This window comes from Chelon labrosus (genome assembly GCF_963514085.1).
Source record: "Chelon labrosus genome assembly, chromosome: 23".
NCBI classification, from domain to species: Eukaryota; Metazoa; Chordata; class Actinopteri; order Mugiliformes; family Mugilidae; genus Chelon; species Chelon labrosus.
In genome coordinates, this window is record NC_140356.1 from 6,097,578 (window position 1) to 6,125,542 (window position 27,965).

General features: G+C 42.4%; 1 protein-coding gene across 1 annotated transcript in view; it reads right to left on the minus strand.

Moving 5' to 3' along the window:
• The window catches only part of syn3 (synapsin III), a 96,882-nt gene extending 74,882 nt beyond the window's left edge, over positions 1 to 22,000 (minus strand). The window contains exons 1-2 of the mRNA XM_084573595.1: positions 21,582 to 22,000; positions 8,787 to 8,844 (exon numbers count right to left, since the gene is read on the minus strand). Coding sequence (XP_084429721.1) covers positions 8,787 to 8,844; positions 21,582 to 21,997 — 474 coding nt within the window. The 5' untranslated portion in view covers positions 21,998 to 22,000. The remainder of the gene's footprint in view (positions 1 to 8,786; positions 8,845 to 21,581) is intronic.
• Positions 22,001 to 27,965: the final 5,965 nt, after the last annotated feature.

The following is a 27,965-nucleotide window of genomic DNA, read 5'->3' on the forward strand; positions in this document are numbered from 1 at the left end:
GGCTTTTCACAGCACCATGGTTACCATCACGGTAACACATTCAGACACTTGTCCTGGAGCAGCTCTTGCCCTGGGAAAGGAAAACAGGAAGTGATACATGGGACAAGTGCTTCCAGAGCTGATTCTTCTCATCTGTTGACCTCCATCCAGGCTGAACTGAGAACGGTTTTCAGCCAACCTACTAGCAGGAGCAGAGTTCTGGGAGACAGTAGGCCTACGATTAAGTTCATCTGAGGCTATTGCTGAACTCAACAAGTCCTCCTTCCTGAGTCGGTTTTCGTAATGGTTTGAGGTCCTGGAGTTTGCATATCTGCCAGCCATTGTCACAGTAACTTCAAATGTACAACACATTTATTTCATACTACCACACAAGAACAGTTAATAGAAAAGCTTTAATGGAGCTGCAACGAATTAGTGATGTGTCAAAGAATATGAGCATCACGGGCATTTGTTTATATGAAAATGCTAGCTTCTACTACAAAGGATAATATCTCATGCATGACAAACATTATTCTGGCCAAGGGCGATATCAGAAACAGGGAAGAGCAATTTACAAGCAAGTGTCATTCATTCCTACAGTGTTGTGTGAGCTCTGCCCTTCCTGCCAAGTCATGTGGACATGTGGACAGTACAGTAAACACCACTTGACAGCAGCTCATTTGGAATCTTTGTGAGTATTTTTAGATGTGGACTAAGGTTCAGGATGTTAAGGTGCCTTTTGTTCGGTCAAGAGTCAAAATGTAAACAGGATCTTCTGTCCTTTGGCAAAAACAGCTTGAACGGTCTGGTCAAGCTGCGGCCGAAACGATGACTGCCATGATTGCAATGACGAAGATTACTATAGAAGGCTACTGTGGTTTTATTGCACTTATAACTGCAAGTGAAAACAACACAATTAAAATCGGGAAACATTTGATATGCAATACTAAATGGAGCGTTCCCATTTAAGTTGACGCATGTAAAAGAGCTAGAGTTGCAGTCTCAAAACTGTTGAAGTTAAATGAAAGCAACAACAATTTTGGTTTTAGCCCTAAAGGCAGATTAGCGGTCAGACTGAGTGGCAACAGTTTACAAGACAAAGCTGAAAGGAGCTGAACTGCCAAGTATGAAGTGGATTAGGTGAAAGCAGCTGAAGTGTCTTTGTATGTTTTGTAATAGGTGATATGATTGTTTTGGATCAATACAGATGGACCACACCAAAGAAAGACTGACCGAGGAGGTTCGAAGGTAGAAGCGTTTGTACAACTCGTCTTCGAAGACATTTCGGAATTTAGCACGTAGCACGTAGCACGTAGCCAGCTCACACCGGCATAGGCTACGTGCGTAGATTACGCCGTCTAGTTCCGCAGAGGCATAAACCGCACTTCAGTCATGAATGCAGCTGACATTCGTGTTAATGTGCGGAAGTGTCTTTTGGAAAGTTGAAAATGAATTTGGAATTGTTGTCGAACTGTCCACATAAAGAGCAGGAATCAGTTAACATGGTACTGTATCCCTAGAAAGCAGTTGAAATCTCATTTAGAGCATTAGATAAAGCCTGTACGATGTAAGCAGCTGGAAAGTCATTTAAAGCAGTAAATGGAAAAAAAAGTAAGTAAGTAAATTAAAACAACTGAACTGACATTTGGAGTGTAAGTGATTAAAGGATTTGATCGGGAAGTTGAAGTCGTGGAGACGAGAAGCGCGGGAAGCCAATCCAAAGCTTCCCCTCCAACAGAATTTTTGGAGGGGAATTTCGGTCTGGAGTCGCTCCATTTGGAATGATTACTGGCCAATCAAATCGTCTGGACGAACTTTATGTGGTGATGGACAGAACGGCAACTCAGTAATACACAACTTTTAAACACTGCTGAGATTTTTACACCAAAATGGCTCTCATCACAGAAGCAAAAGGTTTAAATTCTGGTAGTGTGTCGATTGTAAAAGATAGTTGACATTGGTTAAGGCATTTGCCATTCAGCATACAGTATGTCACATAATTTGTTGCTTTGAATGGTTATAGGACTATCTAGTTGCATGCAGTGGTATTTTATTATTATTATTTTTTAGCTTGAAACACATAGTGAAATCCAAATGGCATGTTACCAAAGTCATGGATGGAGAGATGGAGCGAGGAACCCCTACTTATGTATACGTGTATTTAAAGACATTTAAATGTATGGGAAAAAAATTTGCGACCCCCTGCAGTACCTCCGTGGACCCCCTAGGGGTCGCGGACCCTCTGTTGAAGACCTCTGTTCTAGATAATTCAATATTAGACAGAATTATATCTGTATAAATACATTATACAGTGCAGATACATAAATTAGAATAAAAGATAACATGGTTAGCAAAGCACTGCATGTTTTTTTTCAATATACTCTAGAGTCAGGGAGCTGATGAAGGCCATGTAACAAAACAGACGTTCCCAGAAATCTGAGCTATAATTAACCCAACTTCTATTCTATTATATTCCTTTCAACAATGACTTTGTTCCAGTGACGGTTGTTCTTTTTTAGTTTTGGTCCTCAGTGGACATCCAAACTGATAAAATTGTTCTATCCCAGGCTCTTATTGTGTGGTTTATTTGCACCTGAAAATAGACAGTGTTTCTTTTATTAGCTTAACCCTGTAATTTCAATGGCGAAAACCTTGACCAACAAAGGCCTGGATAAAGTTGGACTTTGAATAGAAAATGTTACATAAACATACAGTAGCTAAGACATTAGTTCCACAATGTTTGACATGTGCTGAATTGTTATACAAGGTGGAGGTATTTTGGATTATATAACATAATAAGAGAGAACAGGCTGCAGTGATATCTGAGCAGTGGCAGGGCAGGTCCTTTCTTGTTGACTACATGTGAATATCTGCGTAATTCTTGATAAGCTTAGTTTGAATCGCATACTGGTGCAATTGAGAGGTCTGAAGTTCACTTGACCCCTCATATGCACCAAAGAAAAGCATTTGCCTCTAATCACTACCACCTTGTACAGCAGTGAAATAAACCGTTGAGGCACTAAATGCTGAAATTTAAGACAGATGCTAAACGCAATCGAGCAACATTAGGCAACAGAGAAGCTCCATTAGCCAAACAAGTAACAAACCAAATTCATCTGTCTGGAGCAAGCTCTGCCCAGATGCCCTATGTCATGGACACATACCGGCCAAAAAAGGGGGCACGGATAACGTACAGCCAACTGCCTGTGAGCTGCCATGACCGCAGCAGAAAGGAGCGTGGACGGCGCTGAGGTCATACGCCTGCTGAGCAGATGTTGTCCCACACGACCCAAACCACACATGGGCCGGCAACCCTACAGAACTGGCCCTTGTTCTTTTACAAACAATAGGCCTCTTCATTTCAGTTTAATTTGTCCAATTGTGTAAATTGGGGTGTTTATGACTTGTGGGTAGTAAACAGGCAGTTCGTCTGGCAGCCTTTTGTTGGGTGTCGTTACGTCTGTGAGCAGATTTACTGCAGCTGGGGGAGATTTTTCGAATTTTTTTTACAATACGCTGTCATCATTTTCAATTTGTCAAGAAGCCACTGCACATATGGTGACAACTTTCAGTATAGAGAACGTTAGTTGAGGAGGCCCTTGGCACTGCCACTAGGCTCCAACATTCAAGATACTTCAAAGGCATACAGAAGGTATTGTAGGCGATGTCTAATCCCTTAAGCCCCAGAGATCTGTGGAATTCATCGCCCTCCTGAGTGAACGCACCAACTCTCTGATTCCAAGTGTGTAGTGTTAGGCATATGTGTTCAGATAACAAATCAGTTGAATCAGTAGGCTGCGTTATTTTCAGCCACTTACGATAACGTAAGCCTCCCTGACGAAAGTTCTACGAAAATAAAAAATAACACAAGGTCAGAAGCCACAGTCAAACAATGCATCTTTCCTCTCACAAATTAAAAGTTAAATAAATTGCCCAGATGCAATTGTTCAGTGAACTCTGCGGTATCCATGGTGCTTGGTCTGGCATGACCGCTAGCTTATGGTTGCTGATGTTAGCGAGGGTAAGGTAAACAGAGTAGATTACAGCTTCTCGGACTGTGTTAACTCCCGCTCACATTTATATTATTGACTGTGCCTTAAAAGCAAAGGTGGAATACTCGGTGTCAAGAGGTCAGTTACCTTAGCATTTAGAGCTAGCCTAGTCTGTTCATATTAAAAAAATACAGCTTCTAGCAGCACCATTGGAGACATCCAAGTGGCACATTTGATTAACATAACAGCAATGTTAAAAATACAAAGTGATTACAGATTTTGTGGAGGAAAAAAAAGTGTAATAGCTACATATTTATAAATAAAAATAGCTTATGCTAAGCTAAGCATGTCCTTGCTCTATCTGCAAACTCACTACACAGTGGAGTTGGTAAGAACTCTACTACACTACTGCACCAAGATGTATTAAGCTTTGTGTTTTGCCTAAAAATGTACCAATGGCTCTTCAGATTCAGAAAGCAGTTGATACATTATTGTTACTGTGTGGTAAACTGGTTCGGTTTGTCCTCACAGGGCAATTGAGACAAAGCAATCAATGGATTTCAGGAAATAATCCAACTAGAAATGGAAGCTCAGCCTCAGATTTTGTCACTGGCATTTATTGTTGCTCTGTGGTTCCTGTACCGGTGTTCTGTATATGAGCAGCATGTTCAGTTTGATCAAGCATCTAGGCTATGTGTAGAAACCAGTCATAACATTATGACCGCCTTCCTAATATTGTGTAGGTCTCCTTTGTGCCTCCACGACAGCTGTGACTCATCATGGGTCTTCTGAGGGTGTCCTGTGGTGTCTGGCAACAGAATGTTGTTAGCGGGGGCCTTTGGGTACTATGGGTGAAGGGGAGGGGCCTCTACTTGATCAGTTTGGGATCTAGTGAATTTGGAGGCCAGGTCAACACCTTGTTCTGTTTTTCATGTTTTTTTTTTTGTTGTCCCTAAAGCATTTGTGTGTGTCTGTGTCAGGCTGCATCCTGCTGTGGATGGCTGCTGCCATCAAGGAGTGTCATTGCTATGGGTGGGGGTGCCTGGTCTGGTCTAGGTGGGAGCTACATGTCTAAGTAACATCCACATGAATGCCAGGTCCAAAAATTTCCCAGCAGAACACTGAATTGTCACAAGATGGTCAATGTTATTTACTTCTCCTATCAGTGGTTTTACTGTTATGCCTGATCAGTGTATATGATGAGAAGACACCCTGAAGCAGCAGTGCTCCACCAGACACCTTTGTCAGGTGTGCACTCTTCCAAAGATGTTTCAAGTAAACTACTTGGACTGGTGTTCACACAAATAAACTGTTCCAAGGAAAAATCAGGAAGAGTCCACCTCTCTATTCTGGCTCAGCTCGGTTCATTTGTCCTGGAACAGATAACTGTGCTCACACCAGCCCCCCAAAAAATTACCTGAGCAATAAACGCTGACATTTCAGAACAACAACCTAGGTTTGAAAGCACCCTTAGTTTTTTATCATGCCCACAATATGTTAGCTATCTGACGTCAAAGAAGAGCATGTTTAAATGTTCAGACGGACAAATTCTCTCTTTGACAATACAACATGCGCTGCCCTTGATTCGCCCCACCTATACAGACGACCAGTGCAAATAGTTATTTGGTGACTATCATGGTGAATCATGTCCCTAGAGTCAGCTACAGATGCAACAAAACATTTAACTGTTGAAAATAATGAGGTTAAAAATGTCTTTATTACTACAAAGTTGTCAAGCTCTTGGATACCCAATTTGTAGGATTCTAACCACACTAGTAGCAGGGCTCTAGGATTATCATTTTATTTCAGTTTGTTGTGTAATTTGTCTTCAGTTCTTGAAAAGAAACAGACAATATTGCTGTTGCCTGTAACCTGTGTGTAATGCTAATGCTATCAAGCTATTTAGCTCAAAGCATGCCCATGTGTACTGTATGTACAGCCACACACAGCTGCCATTAGTCTTGTATAAAGTTTTACTGGGATTATGGCAGTAATGTGAGGAAAACCCCGGGTCCATTTTGGAGAGGACAACGCATGAAAGTATTCCTTTTTTTGTTGCCCTATCCTGTTTCTGGATGAGTCAGAGGCTCGTGATATGCGAGCACTGGCCTGATGCAACTGTACATTAACTCCACTTTCAGCCCACGTGGGATCAACTGTCAGCGTGAGAGAAATGAATATACGACTCCCAGCTCATACATGTTAGGTGCATTACAGACATTTTGTGTTTGACCCTGAAGTTAAATATTTATCGGGGGGAATCTCCGTCCACATTTCTGGCCATTTTTTTTTCATTCGGAATCCAAAAAGGTGTGCTGCTATACAGATCAAAATGTAAGGAAGGCTTGGCGTGTTTTTGGCAGCCTGAGCATCACGAACTACTACTAAACATATGTCGTGATTTAGTGAAAAAGCAACGTCTTCAAGCCTGTTTTTATTAGTCACTTGGGAGCAGAAAGAAACCACCACCGGCGCTCCCACAAGCATCTGCTTAGCGGTAAAAAAAGAAAGAAAAAAGGGCTACCCGGTGAACAGAGGACCTCCGGCGTCCACCAAATGTAACTTCAAAGTAGGTCATGTAAATAAGAGGGAATTAACCACGATAACGGCCACAAGAACATGCTGTGGGGGCAGTGGCTGGGAAATGGAGAGGTGGCAGGACCTCACTAATGAGAGATATCTTTGAGAATCAAAGGAGCCCTCTACTTCTTCTCTTTCATACAGATTGGCATCAGGCCTCCCCACTGCAGCATCACATGCTGTGGTCTGAAGATGGTACCTTATATGGCAGCAAGCAAGCCAGAGAGGAGTTATGATGGTTTGGAGCTCGTGAGTACTGCTTTAAAGAGCTTACCCAGCATGAAGATGACAGATGACAACTAGCATATGCTGGCCAAGTCAAATGTTCATACATATAGTCACACATAATGACTGTGTGACATAGATGAGAATATGAGAGAATGAGAAAAACAGCTCTGGCAGCGGTACTGAATGGCCTTAACTTTAATGTTGGTGTTGTGTTTCAGTATCGGCGCAGGCCATTGTAAAGAGATCATTCAATGTCAAAATGTTTGCTGGGTGAAGACATTAAAAGCCGACAAGAATGCGATTCAAGAGAGGAGGAGAAAGTGCAACAGGCCTCTCTACTTTTATTGTCATACCCTAAAAGGGTTCATCTCAGCGCGTCGCTAGCTTTTCACACAGAGATCGGGTTTCCATCGTCCTAAGGCTCTCAGTGTGGCGCACAAACAGCCTATGAAGAGACTGGCCGCCGAAGCCAATTAGCAACTGACTTTTTATCGTCAACGGAGAGGACTTCTGGGAAACAGTGGAGGGTCCAACAAGATCTAAGTAGGTCAGTCGAAGCTATAGCTGAACTTTGGGGGGGGGGGGCTCACTATCGACTTAAGGGGCCTAATTAACTCTGCCAAGTCTTTTATTGGGGTTCAATATCTATGACACCACGAGGTTTGAAAATAAATCATAAATCATGGAGATGTTTTGACTCGCTCCAGCTCCAACCCTGTCCCAGAAAGAGGATGTGACCACAACAGTAGAGAGACTCGAGCAAACAGGCTATGAAATCACCGGTCCGGCTTTTTGTGGTCCCCTCTCCTTCTCTCATAAAATGCCATTTCAAAGTCTGCCTCCGTCTCAACAATGGCTTGCACATGTGTGACTGAACAGTTTTTTGAAGTAAATTAGACGCTATCGACACTCTGCAAATACTGTACGTCTAGACACATAAATATAATTCTACGCTTACTACATGAAATATTGTCACAAGTGCATTGAATTAAGCTAAGCTTCTTTAAAGGAATACTTCAGCATTTGATGGTACATGTGTTTTTGTTGTTGCCTGGAACGGAATGAGGAGATCAATACTGTGTGTCAAGGAAGGCCGGTTAGCTCAGCTGGTCAGAGCATGGTGCTAATAATGTTCAATCATTGTATGGGCCATATATCTTTTTGAGGAGCTTCGGAATAGTGTTACAGAACGGTCATAGGTTCGCATCCCCCCATCCCCATGCCTGAGGTACCTTGAGCAAGCACTTAACCGCACAAGTGGCAGCCCACTGCTCTAAGTGTACACACTACTGTGTGAACGAAAAGATGAGTAAAATGCAGAGAAAGAATTTCCCCATGCGGGATCAATAAAAAAGGAAAACATAATAGTAGATATTCTTTATGGTATTTCAGAGAAAACAATAAAAAAAAGGTTCATGACTCATCCTGCACTTGGGGGAGTATGCTAATTTGTGTTGAGCTAGTAGCTAAGTTTTCCTGTTGATGCAGAAAGGTGGGCGGTGGCCATTGGAGATGACCAATCAGAGCAGACAGAAAGGGTTAGCGTAGCTTAGCATAATACTAAAAGCAAAAATACAAAGCCACCAATTGTTTTTTCTACAATTTATTTGAAAAGGTTAAATAAATACGTTAATTCAGACGCTAATAAGGAGATTTTTGTTTGCCCAGTCATTTTCCTCTACTTTCCGTCTTTATGCTAAACCAAGCAAACCACTTTTTGGCTATTAGCTTAGTGCCTAATGCAATTAATAATGCGTTCTGCGATGTTCCAGTATAGAAAAATAAAGAGCACAGCAAACGTAACAGACATTGCTTTTTATATTTAGTACATATTGTGGCGGATTATTAATTTCTGAGTTTGTCAGTTGGCTTGATCATAGCCATGGCAGGTAGCATGTGCACTCATAACAAACTTGTGAATATTCCCCAAAATATGAACGTTGTTGCTTTCAAATTATTATTTCAAACATTTCATCATACTTAATGTCTTTATTTAATATACTCTACCTGCTCCACTCGGATCTCGTACTCTCCATTCAGCTTCTTCCCTCGGAAATACTTCGCCCTGCATGGAAAAAGGAGACAAACTGTTAAGAAACTGACACACTAGCATTTTACTTAGGCCGCAGTCCGCACATATGATATTTCTCCAATGGAAATCAAAGGATAATCAGAGAGGACAAATGACTAAACTGGACAGACTGATTTGTCTTAAGGTCATACGTGCACTTCAACATGTGGATCCCTCCTGCACTAGTATGAGTAGTAGCAGAGTACGTGCTGCAAACACTCCTAACAGTCAAAACAACCCTAAAATATCTTTTTGTTTATTTGATTGAAGGAGAGCTGAAATTTCAACAGACCTTCCAAAATACCTTGCAAGTAGGCAAAATAATGACTCACATTTTCCATGATTGCAGAAACTGACCTTGCAGGGCTTCAAGTAAACAGAATCCCTTGGCAAAGACTAACCAATGAAAGGAGGTGCTTTTAATAAAAAGAACTCAGTGATTGAGGGCTAGTTAGTGCCTGTGTCACTTTTTACTGTATTTGTTCTCAAGGTGAACCTAAACCATTGCTGCTATTTTTAATCCAACATTAAACCCTTGCACTGCTCTAAGGTCTAGGAGCCATCTGATTATGAGATGAAAAGAGTAAAGAACACATTCAACACTGATGCATCTGTCTTCTTGAAGTCAGAGACAATGAAGTTCCAGTTACTGGAAGCGTTATCTCCCTGACCATTAGACGTGCAGTATTTACAGAAACCAGGTTCCACATGTGGATTCTCTGTGCTATTTAAAGATGTAGCTTGTATACATAGAAACCACCGACACTGTTACGTTTTCTACTTGGATCATTTATGCGCACACCACACAATTACACTTGTTTATAGGTTGTTTACTTACGCTACCACGCTATGCCACCAGGGCCGAACCATAACCGAAGTCGTTAAATTTCCCGTAACTTGTTTTTTTTCCTCTATTTTCCTTTCTTCTCAGATGTTCAGACACTGAACAACACAAAGCAATACGATACAGCAAACCCAATAACCCACAACAGTGCAACTCTGTGAGGGTGCACCGTGACACAGCATTGTGTCATGCTACATGCTAACATCCAAATGCCAACATGCTCACGCCAGCAACGGTAACTTATAGATGTCTCCGGGTATAATTTGCACAATTTAAGTTTAGCTGGTAAGTATGGTAATGTTTGAAGGTCCTAATTTACTGGCAATCAAATAGTTGTTTCACTCAATACTGCAAATATCAATCTCATGGTGGCAGCAAAACGAAAAGTCAAAGAAATTCAAAAGAAAATCACCAGGATTTATCTTCCCTCGTCTACAAAATGTTTGTCGGGGAGAGTTGGTCCGGAGTCATTCCAATGGGAACTGATTATGCTCCTGCCAAAGATCTGCCAGACCAATCAAATCGTTTGGGGCGGGACTTATGCAGTGAAGGACAGGAGAGTAACAGCAACGTAGTAACAAACGTCAGCAAACAGAGCTCCGTTGTGTTTGTTTTGTTTCCAACAAAATGACTCTGATAGGTTGTACAACTGTCTAATCGTGTGCAGAGTTGAAACGCGCCCTTTAAAGAAATAAAAATGGTGTGTTACCAGACTTGTATTCTGATAACTACACCAGGCTGAGACTGGCCAAACAATCATCCATTAGAGCAATATTGCCATCCCATATAATGTTTACAATCTATTCAGCAGCTTGGTTGGTATCGTTATGCTGTTATGTGCTAGAACTGGACAGCAGGTCTGGCACCACTACATTAATCGGATTAAACAACTCATGCAGTTTGTTTAACAAGAACAAACTGTTGTTCTCGACTATAAGATTGGCAAGGATAATGTATACACTCAGGGACCACAATGACAAAGGCATGAATAATCGTAGAACAGTGAATAGGTCTTCAAAATCAGACAGTCCATTGTGTGTCATTGTGGAAATTCAGTCCAAGTCCCTGAACCGAAACACAGACATTCTAAGAAAGAGACAAAATATTCAAAGTAATTATGAATTGAAATCTATTTGAAAAGGGTGTAACACCACATATACCGCCTCTCCTTGCAAAAAGCCAATCATCTTTAGTGTCATCAGTGTATCTAGCGTTTTTCCGGGGCGTACTGTGTCCATAACACGACTTAATGATTAAATAATGATTGTCGTGGGCTTTTTTGTCGTCGCAACCATTTAAATTTAGAAAAGACTTCTAGAGCCCTGCCTTTTTAAACCTGAAATAACTGCCCTGGGGTGTTACCAAGATGGCTGCTGAAAGGCACTTGAAAGACCTGCCCGAAAGGGGTTTGACCAGTGTACTGCTGCAGATGCACTGACCCCTTGCATCTTCTGATTTTAGATTTAGATTGTAAGCCAGAAGTTTAGAAGCAAATCTGCTGGATTGTTTTAGAGCAGGGGTTGTCTATTTTTTTCTGTCGGTCTTTCTCCTCTGAAGGTTTCTCAAAATCACATCTTTCCGCATGGTCCACTGCAGTTCAAAACTGGTATCCTGAAGAAAGACGTGACACTCCATGCCAGGATCAAGGCTATTAGACATATAATATTTTATTTTTGCTGTTGTTTTACTTTGGAGAAAATACTAAAAATACAACTTGAACCATCTACAGCATGCTCTATTTTGATCTGTGTTAAAACCGATGAGCATCATTGCCTGGTATGTTTCAGATTCAGCTCATTTTTGACTGTTTTGTTGTTGTGTCTTTATAGCCATGTCCCAGTGCTCTCAGCGTTGATCTCTCACCCCACACAGCGTGAGACAGTTAACAATCTGTCCAGAGCCTCAGGCTGGAGCTGTTAGTAGCTGAGGATCTAGGCTATGTGCTGGGGCCCTTCGGTTAATGGGACAAGCTGCGAGGGATTTTGAGCCTTTAAACGTACTCACACTGAAACGCATTTCCCTTTTGCGCCGCTTTTCTCAGAATCTATCATCAAACAACGCCTCTCCCCTCCTCTGCCGGTCTTCCCCATGTCCGCCTCCTTTGTTTTTCATCTGCCTACATCTGTCCTTTCAAGTCCGTTCATTAACGTTCATTACGCTCACGGAGGAAGGGTAGCTCTTAACATCTACCAGCTGTTGGACTTGAAAGTTTTGGTCTCATTCTCTGTAATTTTGGAAGCCGTGAATCTTCATGACTGACCTACATACTAGACAGGCATTGCCCCCTTTTACTTGGGACCACCACTGCCTCGGAGCATGAGGTCGGACCCGCAGGCTCAGCGCCTAAAAATGACTGGTATGCGTTTCAAGGTATTGCAAAGCATGTCGTCACTTTGAGTGATCAATTTAATTTACAGGCAGCTACAGGCTGCCCGGTTTGAACAAGCATTTTACATGTGTTACATGTGTAAACATTCAGTTCTGCACAGAGGTCTGGGCTTTCCATCTCTCAACAGTGCACACACCCACTATATAAACACCATGGAGCTGAATTCCTTCTTCATTTTACCATGAGAATGTTACTTCTTTTGTATGCCACTGATAGGAAGCGTATGAGTCATGTATGTGGACACAACCAATTGTCCCTCCAGGGTTTTTCTTCTATTTCTATCCACTTCAACAAATCTAATGTTATGCTAATACCGCTGTGTTTACAAAGGAGATTTTCTATAATGGCCACATATTTTTACATGGAGATCAAATTTTCCACGTGTTGGTTTAACTCATGTTTTCTGTTATGTATGACTCAAGCTTCCCAGAAAAAGGATGCATTTAGGGTTAGGGTTAAGGTTAAGGTTAAGGTTAACCCTACTACCTTTAAAATAATCTGGCGCGTATCATGCATATCCAGCCTTCACTCTTCATTTATCCCTGTGCCAAATAAAGATTAGAGTGGTGAAAGTGAACCACAACAATAAAACTGTGGTCTGAAAACCAAAGCTAATAGTACAAAACAAACTTTTAAAAGCTGGAGGAGTAACTTCTTTGTTTTTGTTACTACGGTCAACTCTTAGTACATACTGTAAGCAGCTTTAATATGGGCTTCTAGTGTAGCACTAATCTATGAGGCCAGTGTATTTAATTAAAAGCCAAACGGACGTTCGTTTAAATACATTTGCGTGTTCACTGACTGGTTAGTTAGGAAACTTGTAAGAATGAGGAAGGATCCGGGGAAGACCCTGCACATCAGCAACTCACTGTGCTTGAAACAACCTAGGTCAGATAGCAAGTCGAGTCTGTCCCTGGATAACAGCAGTTGTTTCAGAAAGTGTCCCTGAACAACATGTGTTTACTGTACATCATCAAAACTCTGTTGGCTTAACCCAAAAAACTCTTCACGTTAAGCATACCAAGCCTTTAATACCCTCCTGGAGAGTTCAAACGGTCAACGAAGCAACCAGAATGCGAGTACACTGTTCAATCCATAACTGAAAGACAAAGCGTACAAACTTAAGGGAAATATATGTTTTGCAGGGATTGGACTAATGTGTGCATTAGTGCACTGTGCTGTCAGTCTTTTAAATCATAGAACACAGTATAATCCGCATCTTGATGATCCCACAAAGAAGACGCCCCATTACGTTTCATTTTGACAAAATCTGACCGAAGATGTCTGGGACATCAATAGTTTCAACACTTTGTAACACTGGCCTGCTATGAACATTTGCCCTTGTCATGAGGCACAGTATCGATTAAAGGCCCTTCTAGAGTACCTAGACGCCATAACTTACGCACACAGCCGGCGCCGGTGTGATTTATACTTGTCATGGCCGAAATTTCGCCGAACACAAGTCATACAAATGTTTGTATTGCCGAACCTCCTCAGTTAACCTTTCCTTGATGTGTTCCCTCTTTATTGATCCAAAACCATCAATTTAAAAATTGCGGCAATGAAGAAACAGCTGGAAATACTAAGCAGAAATACGCTACTACCAAGTGGACCAATCACAGCTCTTGCGCTCTGCTTAAGTTACATTTCTGGGGAGGTGCACGTCAGTTACGGCACTAGGTTCTGCGTAGGGGTCGTAGCTTTTGCGTCAACTTAACGCACAAGTATGAACCGCCTATAACAGTCCCACGAGAGGACTTTCGGCTTCCGTGCGAGATCTCTGCTTCTTCTGTGTACATAACGTGAAAATAAAACCCTCCCGATTTGGCTCAGGGCCTCCAGATCTCATGGTTCTCTGCCACGTACATGAAGGAGCAAACACTACGCCAGAGAAGGGCTGGATTGAGCAATCAGAAGCTCATATCATTCAGAACACAGTGCAAACAGACTGACAGCTACTTGGCAAATGGTCTTACATGGTAGCCTGAAAGAGAGGGAAAGGGGGGAAAGAGAGAGAGAGACATGGAGGCAGAAAAGGAGGGATTGTTGGTGGTGGCGGTGATGCTCTCAGTGCTGTGTACCGCCATTGTGCATCAGTCATTGCTAGAGGCCAAGCCTGTCAGGACAGAACAGGGTTTCCCCAGAGACCTCAGCCTCTCTGCTGGAATGCCCAGGAGGAAATTCAACCCCAGGGAGCAAAGGATGGATGGACGGACGCTCTCATAGTAAGGGCTATTCAGTAAGACTGCACGAACCAATAGGCAAACTGTCCGGCACCATAGAAAAAGTTCACGGAAAGGTTGGTTGAAACCAGTCCATGCAAGACACCTGAGATTAAAAGGAACTTATCATTCATGAGTTATCAGATTCTGACTGTTTATGTGGCTTTGGTCCCCAGAGGGGAGGATTACACTATTAAAAGCTACTTATTCTGTCAGGCACGATGGATATTAACTAAGTTCACTCTGAAAACTAGTTGACAGAGATTCATTCATTCATGAATGAACTCTGCTGAAGTATCCTGCAGCAACAAACAGTACAGAAACTTTTTACAAATGACCCCAGGGAAGCTGTCCTCTGTTACTGTATAATGGCAGCACATATATACCCTTTATTTACACCCATGTCTTCATCGGCCCAGAACAGACAACCCAAACACTGGCTCTAGCGAGGGCCTTATGCATTTAAACTTTTATATCAGCCACATTACTTGATGCTGCCATATCCTAGACACGGCCCATTAAGTTCATATGGTGATTCGTTTGTGTCCACCTGACTAATGCAAGTCTAATTCTGGCACTCCGTTTAGCTCTGTCTCTACCAACTCCGGAGAAAATGGTCAGGCTTTCCAGCTGCTAAATGCAAATGCAGCGTTCAAAATCTACTTGTTGAGGTTGTAATGAGGCTGTTTGTGGCTTTTTCACTGGCCCGTCCTGTGACCTCACAGTGAAGGCTGTTAAAACCAAAACAAGGAGCTGAAGGACACCGAAAACGCTCCAGAAAAAAAGGAGAGTCGGGTTATTTATTACCTGTGTTTCAATAAGAGCAATAGTTTTCATTTCATATCTAGTAACATAAACAATGATGAGCGCTGATTTGAGTGTTTTTGTTCGGGGATGAGTGCAGTCTGAAATGATCAGGCACTGTTGATCAAAAACCGTTATTATTTAATGCTATTCACTCACGCTGAGAGAGAATAGGTGGTGTACGGTTACAGTCCTCTGTGATTACATATCTGGTGGACATCTGCCAACGACACAGGGCTCAGTTGTGCTGCAGCTTAGGCTATCACAGGTTTTCCTCCAGATAAAACAGGTCTGCTGGCTGCTGCAGCCACAGCTAAACCGGTGACCGCAGATAAGATACGATCAATGTTGATTTATGGAAATGCATGAAAAACACAATGCATGTGTTTAGAAAGTGACTGCTGGACGACTCCTGAACTCATGCGGCTTGAAAAAATAAAAACAAGAGTACATCTGGAGTTACTACTAGAGTCGTAAAGCAAATCAGAAATGTGGTTAGTGCAATTTGAAACTTATCTAAAGTTTGTCATTTGAGCAACCCGGCATAGAGATTTCAACAGCCGGCCAGCACGCAGGACACCTATTTCCTAATATTTATAACTGAGCAGCAGCAGTGGCAGGACTAAGTTGCCCAAAAGCAGGTTTCACGATGTCCTAAAAGAACACCGTGTCACGGACACGTTGCCAAAGCAGCAGCCAAATATTTGGCTTTTTTATGAGTCTGGGAGTTGAGCATTAACCGTTCAAATGTTACTTAACTCCCGACCTGAACCTTTTGAAGTGGCCTTTGAGGCTCAATAAATTTTATACGTAACAATCAAATGAGGAGCCTGAGAACTTTCGGGACTGTTCAAAAATCACCTTGAGGTAAACATTTGGAGTCGTGACCTCAGCGCACCAGCAGACGCTCAGGCATTTTTCAGCGCTATCTTGCAAATGAACCACAACTGAGAGGGTGGGTCTGGAGATAAAAGGGAATACAAGTGCATCTGTTGTTTGCTGGGAAGCATTTTAGTTAGGGTCTTTTTTTTTTTTTTTATGCCTTTATTTGACAGTAGCCGTCAAGAGAAACTAAAAATTACAGTGTGAGAAAGAGGGTATGAACTGTGGCTCTACTGTGAAGACTATAGTCTCAGTTTATGGTACGCTCATGGAAAAAGGTGCTACGTGTGCCACCTCACAAAGGAAAATGTTTTTATATTGCACTATAAAAGGGCTTTAAAGTATTCTTATTTTATTCCTTTCCTGAATCCTAAAAGTTAAGCTTTAGTCAATAACCTTAGACACATGACTGAATCCATCTCCACTCCAAGGAAGGGCTCGTTGAAGTGTAACACCGTGTCACCCACGTCAGACAAACAGCTCCCCTGTATTTGATTACGTTCTGACAAACTGGCACCATAAAAGGTATGCTTATTAAGCTAGATTGCAGTGATGCTGAATTTAAAATGTGACCTACCGTTGTAAAGTAAGGAGTGTAAGGGTATTTATAAGTGACTGGTATCAAACATCTGAATCTAAAAATGTGGCTCATTTTTGTGTGGCCACATCTGACTGAGTTTGCATTGTGTGCTTGCATGCTGTAGAGACGTAAATGAGTGTAAATGGTTTTTAAGTAAGTTAATAGCCACTTCTGCTGCTGCACCTGCTGCCTGAGTCGGTGAGTCGGCCAAAAATGATCATAACTAACTTTCAACACATCTGATCTAAGGTTTAGAGGAGAAACCTTGGACTGGACACTGATTAATTGTTACGTTTTTCCTCCCAAATGGCAAAGATGGGACCTTCATCTCCAGAAAACCTGCAGGACGACTGCAATTAACTGATAGTGATAGGTGTTAGTGGGAGACATGAGGCATCCTTCTGTGCTGCAGTCAAAATCAATTCAAGTTCTATCTGATATCACCATCTGCTGGTCAAAGCTTTTCATTTCTACAGAGAAACGTCAAAGCGTGGGACGGAATGAAGAATATAACCCTCTGAGGAAATATATACAGTGCCACCCTGTGGCCAACAGTGGAACAATTAAACAGGGTGACATTTCATCAACACTCACCTACTGTAGTCTAAGATATTTTTTTATATATTTTTAAAGGTCATTACATTGTGGCTGCGACATTTCTCAGCATCAGAGGATCCTCCGATACAGGAGTTAGTATAATATTACACATTGTATAATGTTTCATTATACATTTCATAATGTATCTATTATTCCTTTGAGTTTGCGTGTTTAACACTGTGGCGAATTTGGGAGTAAAAAGGTCAAACTTTCAAGAGTTCATTGAGCATCTTTAGAGAACAAACGCCACCCCATCTTCCACTGAGATTGTATTTTTAGTAAATATAATGATCTGTTAGCAGATTAACAAGGAAGATTCTCTCAAAACAACAAGAAGAGTTTGAAATTGCTTCTAGTTTCAAAATCATAACTGGCTTACAGAGCAGACTGTGGTCGGAAAATCCCGCTTGCACCTGAAGTACACACCTTAAACTCAGGCTTCTACAGTCTAACTCTGTTGTAAGGGTTATATCTTGATGGTATTTTGGAATAAAGACGAAACAATACTGAAGATAATAATCATATTAAGTCACAGTATAAAGCTATCTGGTACAACAACACCACGAACTGTGAACTTTGGTCATAAAACCCTATAACAACTGACAAAGGTCAGATTGATTGCAGGGATGTTGCGCCACGCTGCATTATTGTAAAAGAGTGGAACACAGAAAAACGACACTTCCTTACTGTTTAAAATACCTGCCTGTACAGAACTTAACTATGACAGATACTCCATCATATCCTACAGTAACTCCCCAAACCAGTCGGCAATGGAACTGATATTCCTACGAGACCCACACAGAGGTACGGTTTATCCAAAATATACGATAAACTGAGTCAGACGACGTGCACAGCAACTACGGAGCACTTGAAATGATCTGGGGAAAGAGATTACAGGAGCACAGTGGCAGAAAGACATAAAACTGATTCATAGCTCCTTCAGTCAACGCAAGAAACGACCTTTTACAATTCAAGGTAGTACATCTGATCTAAAGAGATGCTCGGCTGAATATTTCCAGACGTACACTAGATCCTTCATCTGAACACTGTGGGACACTAGCTCTGATGTTCTGGGCTGTAAGAGGACATTCGATTATTGGAGAAGTATTTCTCTGACTTCTTCAAAAATGCTGCACTGACCCGCTGGTTCTGACCCTTGGTCGGCAGTTCTGGGAGTTACAGACTCTAACACGATCTGAAACAGCATGGAACAGAATATCGTATCAGCGTATCAGCGTATCAGCGTATCAGCGTATCGCTGGCACGGAGATTAATCTTAGTTAACTGCAAACACAAAACTGCACTGACACACCCGGTTCTAATGAATAAGGCGGTGAAATACCTGAAGTCAGAAAAGATTCTCAAAACAGTAGAGATATTGTATTCTCTATCGTATTCTCTTCTTAATTAGATCTGGCAACCTTTTATAGATTATTTCTGATTTCATTTTAACTTTCTGTTTACTTTCTTTTTGATTGTTGATGATTGTTCTTCTTTGGATGATGCGTTCTCTTCTAAAAAGAGGTCCCTGTTGGCCCACACTCTAAAAAGAAGCAACCCTCTGACAGCTTGTCAAACCTCCATTATCCTCTGTTTATTTGAGTAACTGAGTTTGCTTAGGTGAATAAAAACCCCCGCCGTTCTCTGGAGAGCGAGGAGGCTGCTTCAGAGAGACTGAATGAGCCCGGACTCCTCGGAGGGTGGATGATCCCCTGGCGACTCATTTCAGAAACGCCAGGGTGCGGAGAGAACCGGGTCCTTCTGGGATTCCAGCCAGACGGATTATAGAAAAGAGGCCTCGGAGCGTTTTCAGAAAATTGAGCGCGATCTTGGCGCTTTTGACGCGGCTGTCAGCGGGGGCGCTTTAATTTAGTGATCATATTTAGACCCCGACCTGATCTCCCTTCAGAGGAGGCTTCCGTAACATAATGATCCCCGCTAAATCTGGAGATAAATTCAAAGGGCTGGAAGCGGCTAATGACAGCCTCACTGAGGTCGATCTGCCAGCAAATGTCAGGCAACAGAATAACAATTCATATAATGGAAGAGCGGTTTATTGATTCGGTAAGACAAACATGATAAACTTGCCGCTGTGTGTCTTGACTGCAGCTCCGGAAATCAATCCCTCCACAGCGTGGAGCAGAAGGCGGCCAATAACGGCCTCTAACATGGACAGACGAACCCATCTCTTCTGATTAAAGCTCATTTACTTTTCTGTCATCAACACATAAAGGGACTTTCCTCTTGTTACCATGACGATTTTTTATTTTCAAGCTATTGCAGCTACGAGCCTGCTTAAGCCAAGGACGTCCGAGCAGATCACAAACAATAAGACGTTCTCACTCCTTTCAAAACTGAACCCGCAGAACATTCTGGATTTAGAGAACAGCAGGTGAAATGAATGTTGATGGCTACCTAGCTTTCTGAAGCAGAGATTTAAGTGGACAGTTTTATATTTAATGAAATAACACCAGTTTGATTTCCTGCCTCGTGTTAAAAGAGAAGATACTGACACTTTAATATACACCAGTCAGCCATAACACTGTGACCGCAGGCAGGTGAAGTGAATAACGCTGATTATCTCATTATTACGGCGCCTGTCAGTGGGTGGGATATATCAGGGGGCAAGGGAGCATTTAGTCATGAATCTTAGACATAAGTCTCAATTTCTACGTCACTACTTTCATCCAAGGAACTGTTTTCCCGCCTTCTCCCTGTCAATCATTCCCACGTCCCTGCGCTTTAAATTTAATGCTTTGAAGCCAATGTGTCGCTCCATCCGTGGGCTGTCCATTGAGCAACCCTCCTCTTCTCCATCTCCACCTCTCCGTGGCCATTCCGAAAGTCTTCATTAAAAGTCTCCTCCAACCGCCTGGCAACTTCATTTACTTCTTGTTCTATGCTCCATGGGGTCCTGTCCTTATCCACCATTGTTTTGGATTCAGCGCTGTGAGACTGTCGCTATTTGAACCATAGACTGTATAAAGATGGACGGTGGAACTGCTCCACAAAAGTGAAGCCAAAGCAAGTAGAGCTCCCCCTGGTGGTTGACTGCAGTATAGGTCATAAGCTCCACCCCTTCCATGTTAGTGGATGGGACTTGGGCCAAACTAAAACTAAAATACACGTCAAATAATAATTTTTTTCAAGGATGGTTTCTGTCATTTTAGGTAGTTAATATAATAATGAATATTGGATAAGTTTCGAGTTATTTAACACTATAAATCCCGGATGTGACATAATGGCGACTAGCAGTTGCCAACTGCTAGTTGTGTGGTCCCGTAGGACCGTGAGAGTAGTTATAAAAAAATAAAAAAAATACAGTGTATAATCCAACATTTCCTTGTAACTGGTGGAGGTAGAGCAGAGCGCAGTTTTAATTAAACGAAACATGAGTGAGTCTGGAGGAAGTGTGGGCGGGTCATCGATATCGCGGCTCTGTGTGGCTTTACCATACTGCACAGACTCTGGCTTAGAAATCGCAAGATGTTGTTGCCCGTATCCCTGGGAAAATAGCGTCAGTTTGCCCAATACAAGGAAGTGGGGATGCGTTGTGCATATTTATATACAGTCTATGATTTGGAGTCAAAACTGACAAATTATTACCTTGGGCATATATATTTATTCAAGAAATCTTCATTCTGCACCCACTTGATCTCTCTTTATTGAATTCAAGAGTCAAATTGTGATGCCTAGATTACTGGGTCAGAGCATCTCCAAAACTGCTGCTCTAGTTGGTTATTGTTTCTGGTCTGCAGTGTTCAGTACCTATCAAAAGAGGTCCAAGGAAGGAAAAATGCAGACCCAGCGACAGGATAAAGACTCACTGATGCATGTAGGAAAAAAGGCCTGGCCCATGTGATCCGATCCAACACACAAGCTACTGTTGCTCAAACTGGTGAAAAATTTCATGGTGGAACTAACAGAAAGGTGTCAGAACACTCCAGTGCTCCACAGTTTAAAATTAACATTTTGGTTATAGTAATATACACAATCAATACAAGTACACAGTAAATGTAGCGTAGCTGTGTGTGTGTCAGCTCAGAGATACACTGAAGATGTGCACACTCATTCTGTTTAAATATAGCTTCCTAAAGAAAAGAAAGTTTGCAGAGACTTCTCAAATCCTTCTCAAAGCACAACGGTAGACATGTTATTTCCACTCAGTAACCACGGTAAGGGAGCGAAAAATGCTCATTGGTTTTTGAAGAGATTTACAAGTGAGCATAACTCTCAATGAACTGGAACAATTTTGACACTCTCAACCAAAAACAAATAACTCACTCTATTGATCTTTATTAGTCATGAACTGGGAACTGATCTGAGAGGAGCTCTCTGTCATTTCAGACGATCTATTAATATGTTTTGTTCATTTATCCACACACATTTGCTAAAAATATAACTCCCACTCACCAGTCTGTGTGCTGATCATCAATCACCAGCAGGATCTTGGGTTTGCGTATCACAGGCTTGGCTGGTTGACTGCTCCCTGCAGAGGCGCCTTCGGCCCCAGTCGCCGCCGCTGACTTAGCGTGCGCAGCGGCGGCGACGTTCTGAGCCATCTGTGCACTCTTCACCACGCTGGAGAAGGAGCTGAGGAAGCTGGCCCCACCGGGGGCTGGGCCTGAGGCGGGGGCTGGGGCTGGGGCTGGGCCCGAGCCCTGGGTCTGAATGGGGATGCTCGGGGGCTGCCGCCTCTCCGTGGCCGGGGACGCGGGAGAGGAAGTGGACGATCCCGGAGGGGTCGGCCTCTGCAGATCCATCATGTAGCCGTTGGGGAGGTTGGCCACAAAGCTGCTGTCTGACAGGCGCCGGCGAAGGTAGTTCATGGTGACGGGCTGGTGGGTCGGTCAGGCCAGAGGAGGTGAGGGGGAAGAATGCCTGGAGTCCTACACAGGAGACAAAAAGGGCCCGTTCACTCTCCGTTACACAGTAGATTCCATTTTAATGAAAAAATATTAAAGCTGCACTAGTGAAAAAAAAATATTAACAATTTGGGTAAGGACTTCATAATAGGGAAAAGTTGTTTACTTGAATACAATTTGTAGAGATGGAGCCTGAGCCAGCAGCTCTTTAATGAGGAAAAGCTCATCAATGCATCCCAAATGGGAGTGAGACAAAGTTAGAAACTAGCTGACTGACATAGTGGAAGATGAGGACGGGTTTACTGCCGATAAAAAAATTCTACTAATGCAGGACTACAGACTACAGTATACATATGCAGGCAATCCTCATGATTGGATTGTGTGGCTCAGATGAATCTGGTGGATAGAAAATTGTTAAAAATATCACGTCTTCTTCTTTCTGGCGCTCACACTAATTATCGTGTATCACATCTGACGTGAAAGGAACCAAAATGTGTCAGATTCAAGGAGGCGCCGAGCACAAGCCGCCGTTGTTGCTCCGCTGAAAGGTGTTCTCTTGTGATTTTTTTTTATAACAGCCTTGAATCTGCTGAACCTAATTTGCATAAGATTAAGTTACCCAGGCGGGGTGGGACAGAAACCGCCGGCAAGTAATTCAGTGACACAGCAGTGAGGACGCAAAGTTGGGCGAGATTCACAACTCACAAAAGGAAGCGGTTATATAACGCACGCAACCCAGTGTGGCAGAGAGGAGACTTTCAAACAGATTAGCTATCGAGCTGCAATGAAGCAAGCATGCTAGCAGAGAGGAAAAGAACCCCTGAAACCTGATTACAACTGGGCCGCTCTCCTGGTAAATGGAGCTCGGATGAGATGAAAGTGCATTTCTTATTGAGGCGTCACGTCTCAGGCGGATGTGCCCGGTGTCTGCGGCTGTGTTGTTGTGGTTGAGGGGGAGGAGGGTCTTACAAGCCTGCGTCAGGAGGAAAGAAGATGTGGGGCAAATGTTTCATCTTGAAGTTAATGCTCTTAGGCGATCACCATCAGGAAGTCGTTGCGTAGAGTTAAAGTAATAGCTTCTGCCTGATCAGTAGTGGATGAGAAACTAAACTCCGGCACATCTGCAATACTCTACATCTCAATAGATGTGTTGTATTACGACCGTAACTCTCAGACAGAGCTACATTACAGAAAATCTTCATATCACAGGCTAAATGAAAACTTGGGAACACATCACAATCCAACAGTGCCGCAAATCACAGGCTGAAGCTGAACCAACGCCTCAACAATAAATGAGCATTATTACCCTCAAAAATCTAGGTTCTTGCATTAGACTCCATATGTTTAAGGTAAATGTTCCTAATAACCAACTGAGTATATTATTAACCTACATACTGTACATCCAAAAGACAAAAGAAATGTTAGGTATTTGTTATTAATATTGATTTTTATGTGGGTCGTGTTTTAAGTCCAACACCACTCTTAGCTCTGTTTTGGTCTCCACCAACTGTCAGGTCCTTTAACTACAATATTCTGTAGCCTGGTGCTGCTACACTCAATTCTTATCAGAATATGAGTTTGGATTTCATTGTGGGGTGAGTTTCAGCCGACATAGAGAAAAAAAACTACCACTTAATACAATGGGATTGTCCTACAGCCAGTCACAGCCATTTTGTTGTAAACAAATTCAACTCCACGGCGCTCAAGATGACTTGTATGAACACGTCGCTGTTACTCTTCTGTCCATCAGTCCATAAATCCTGCCCAAACGATTTGATCGGCTTGGCAGATCTTTGCCGAGGAATAGTCAGTTCCCAAGAGAACAACTCCAGATCAACTTTATGCCACAAAAGATTTGTGGGCACGGAAGTTGGTCTGGCTTCCAGGCTACTGCCTTCCAACAATGTCCAACCCTTATTTTTAATACCTGACGAAATTATTAGATTAGCTCGAAAATGATTTCATAAGCAACTTCAGACTAACTTTCCTCAAAGAATTTATGGGTGGAAAAGTCGGTGTAACTTCCGAGTAATAAATTATCCACTGTGCCCAACCCCTAGCCGCTAGCTTTTGTGCTGCAAGGCAGAAAGGGTATAGAGTGATTATCACTGCTTCTTTTGCCACTTGCTGCAGCATAACTGAAAAGCCAAAATCCAAAACAACATGCTCAAACTCATGCGGCGATGAGTGATGATTCTCTTTGGATTGGTCACAGCAAGCAGCGGCTTTCAGGTCACAAAAATAATTGAACCCACTGTTAACATTTTAAAATGGATAATTGCAGCTTTAAAAACAGCCTTAGTGAACATACAGTATATAGAAGCAACATGGTGTATCTGCAATCACCTCACAACAGTAGCCAAGTGCATAGTAATGAATAAATGTAACCCGGGGCAATGAGTTATTTGGGCAGGAATGGAGCTCTGTGGCACAGAAGTATAAGCTTTATCAGAATCCAAAAATCCTTAGTAGTGAAGCTTCATAATTATTTATCACTTCATAGGATGTGTTGACAGTTATAGAAATACTTGAGTTTGGGGATTCAGTGTTTTGCCTAATGACATGTCAGCAAGGGAGATGCCTGTTGTCATGAGGAAAAACACCGAAACAGGAGATGTAATACAGAGCGACGGGGCTTTCCCTGGGAATTATGCTTATGTGGCAGCCGCCACCAAGCTCTCACAAAGCAAACGAGCAGGGCTCGCGTCAAATTACAGGAAATTGCTAGAAAACAGGCCGAATAAAGACGACCAACAAACAGCGGCAATTACAGTCTCAGAGCAGCTGATTGCCAACGCTGTCCTCTTAGTAACGACTTGATCCCATTGGACAGATAAGGAGCTGTCAGCTGCAATGCTGAAAATCACTGTCTTTACACCGCGGGTACGTTCCCCGCTTTCTCGACACCCCATAAGCTGCTCTCCTTCTGTGACTGAAGCTATTAAATCCTTAAAGACTCTGCCTCTTAGTTCTCTCGGCAGCATTTCCACACTGTGAGGAGTCCTCAGGAACTCCAAGCTCTTACTGATGACCTGGTGGCAAATATTACTGATAAGAGCAAGTAGTAGAGGGTCAATAGAGACGAGATAGTGGTGCATATATAGAAAGATTTTAGTTTATATTAAATACACGACTGTAACAATGATTTTTCAACAATTTTTGTGTGTTAAAGAGCCTGCAGAGGATCAAAGCAACGTCATGTCAAATCATGTCTGATGCACAATATTTCCAGACTACACCGCACCCACACAGAATCCTACGACTGGACATTCATGAGTGGTACAGCGAGCTGCGAATAAAGAAAATATTAGAGAAGTCCTTCAGCTCTAACATCAGCAGGACCGTGGCTCAGCAGTAATCACAGGTTTCATGCTCTATAATCATAGGGAAGAGCAGGATAATGCTACACCAGACTCTGGGACCCCCGCTGACGTAGTGCGCACGTTTTTCTATATTTACAGATCTTGTAATTGATGAAGGGAGAGCTCGAGGGACACAGCAGCTCCATCCTGTTCCTTCGTTTTTCACATCCTGTCTGCGGATCTGTTAAATCTATCACTTAATCTGAATGCCTGTTCTGTGAGTTTACACACCAAAGCCTGATAGAGTTGTTGACTAACTGGTGAAGGACATGTGGCAGTGCCAGGGCTTTTTGTTTGACCAATCAGTATCTCTGTTATACAATTAACATCTCCACAGTGTGCCATAACAACTACCACACAGTGTTTACTTTCTCATTGACATAGATGACAGGAAGCTTCCACTGATATCACTTATAACTTTAGTTTGAAAGGAGTGCTCCGAAATTAGGTTTTCCACCCCAAAGCTTGAAAATACAGTGCTGCTTAAAAGTTTTAGATTTTCACACACAGTCCTGAAAGTAGACAAAGAGAACCCAATCAAACAAAATGAAACAAAAACATTATACTTGTGTATTTATTTGTTCAAGAAAATTAATTTGTACATATCTGTGAGGTGCAAAAGTATGTGAACCCTGCTTTTCAGTCACAAGTGTGACCCCCTTGTGCAGCAATAACAGCGCAATTAAATATTTCCGGCAACTGCTGATCAGTCGTCTACAGCAGCTTTGAGAAATTTATCCCATTCCTCAATACAGAACCACATCAGTTCAGATGTTGGTGGGTTTCCTCACATGATGCTTGCCCCAGGTATTTCCGCAAAAACATTCATGCTAAAACATCGATGTTATTTTGCTTTATCCATTCTTTTGTAAAATGACTTGTGTTCTTGGGCTTGTTGTCTTGCTGTATGAACCAGCTTCCGTTAAAGGGGAACTACCATTTTTACAACCTGGACCCATATAACTTTGTTGTTATTTGGAGTCATTCTGACGTTATTTACATCCACGTATATCCATATAGTGGGAGTGACTGGGGCACCGAAACACAGCCTCTAAATAACACATTATCTGCCGCGAAACTCATTCATTTCACCAATATTTTGTTATGATACGCTAGTGCTATTCACCATTGAGTCCGGAGTTACCTGTTATCTATTCGCGGACGTGCAGCGATTTGTTGTTCTTTGGCTAGCTGTTCCTCTCTCTGCCTCCGCATCCTCCTTTCAACGGGCTCCTTATCATGTACTCTGGCTCAAAACATTAAGGACATCCATCATAAATAAAGTCGTCGTCCACAACCTCAGAATCGGAAAAATATTCAGCCATGTTGCAAAAAACTAGCAGTAGCAAATTACAGGTAAACAAGCCGACCGTCGTGGTTGCGCACAGCGATCAGTGATGACATCATCCAGGTCAGATGTTAGTAGGTCAATCTACAGACCCCGGATGATGATAACTGGTAACTACGGACTCAACGGGGAATAGCACTAGTGTACCACAACAAAATACTGATGAAATGAACGAGTTTCGCGGCAGATAATGCGTTATTTAGAGGCTGCGTTTCGGTGCCCCAGTCAATCCCACTATATGGACATACGTAGATCTAAATATCGTCCAAATGACTCCAAATAACACCAAAGTTATATGGGTGAGTAAACGATCTTATTTTAAGCCGAAAATAAGGTCCAGGTTGTAAAAAACAGTAGTTCCCCTTTAAGATTCAGCTCATGGACAGACGTCCTTACGTTTTATTTTAGAATTCTTTGGTATGATTCAGAATAGCTGGTCCATCAATAGTAGCAAGCTGTCCTGTACCAGATGCAGCAAAACAGGTCCAAACAAGGACATTACAACCCCCATGTTTAACGGATCGGATGAGGCTCTGATGCAGAAATGCAGTGTTGTTTCACCTCCAAACATGACACCTCTCAATTAAATCAAACAATTCTACTTTGGTCTAATCTCCCCACAAAACATTTTCACAGTAAACTTCTGGCTTGTCCACATTATGTTGATCAAACTGCAGATGGGCAGAAATGGTCTTTTTGGAGAGCTGTGGCTTTGTTCTTGCCACTCTGCCATGCACACCAACTGTCATGTTACTTATGCTTGCTGGTTTGTTACGTTAGCAAGGGGAGCTAGCCATGGGTGACAATTTATGTAAAGATTATTGGTCAACATGTCAATATTGGTTTGGTATAGGCATTGGCCCCAGTCATCTTAAATGACAGCAAACATTCTTGGGTGTTTTGGACTAAAAGAAAAAACATACAACCCTCCTCACACCTCACATGTACATTTCTTTGTCCAACAGTGGTAAACTGGAATGAGCTTAAAGGGATCAGTGTGCGTCTCCCTGGTGTGCAGCATGTCACCACAAGCAGTCGAACACGGCCTTTATTATTCATGACAGCCTGAGCTGAGGGGATGGGGATGTAACCAGTTAGAGTGGAGGGTCACTGGCTGGATTCAAGTCGGAGTGAGGCAAATGAAATTGAAGAGAGGTAGGAGAGCAGAGAGTCATAATGCTGGGACAAGGAGGTGGTGGAAGCTTGCCCTGAGGCGTCCTCA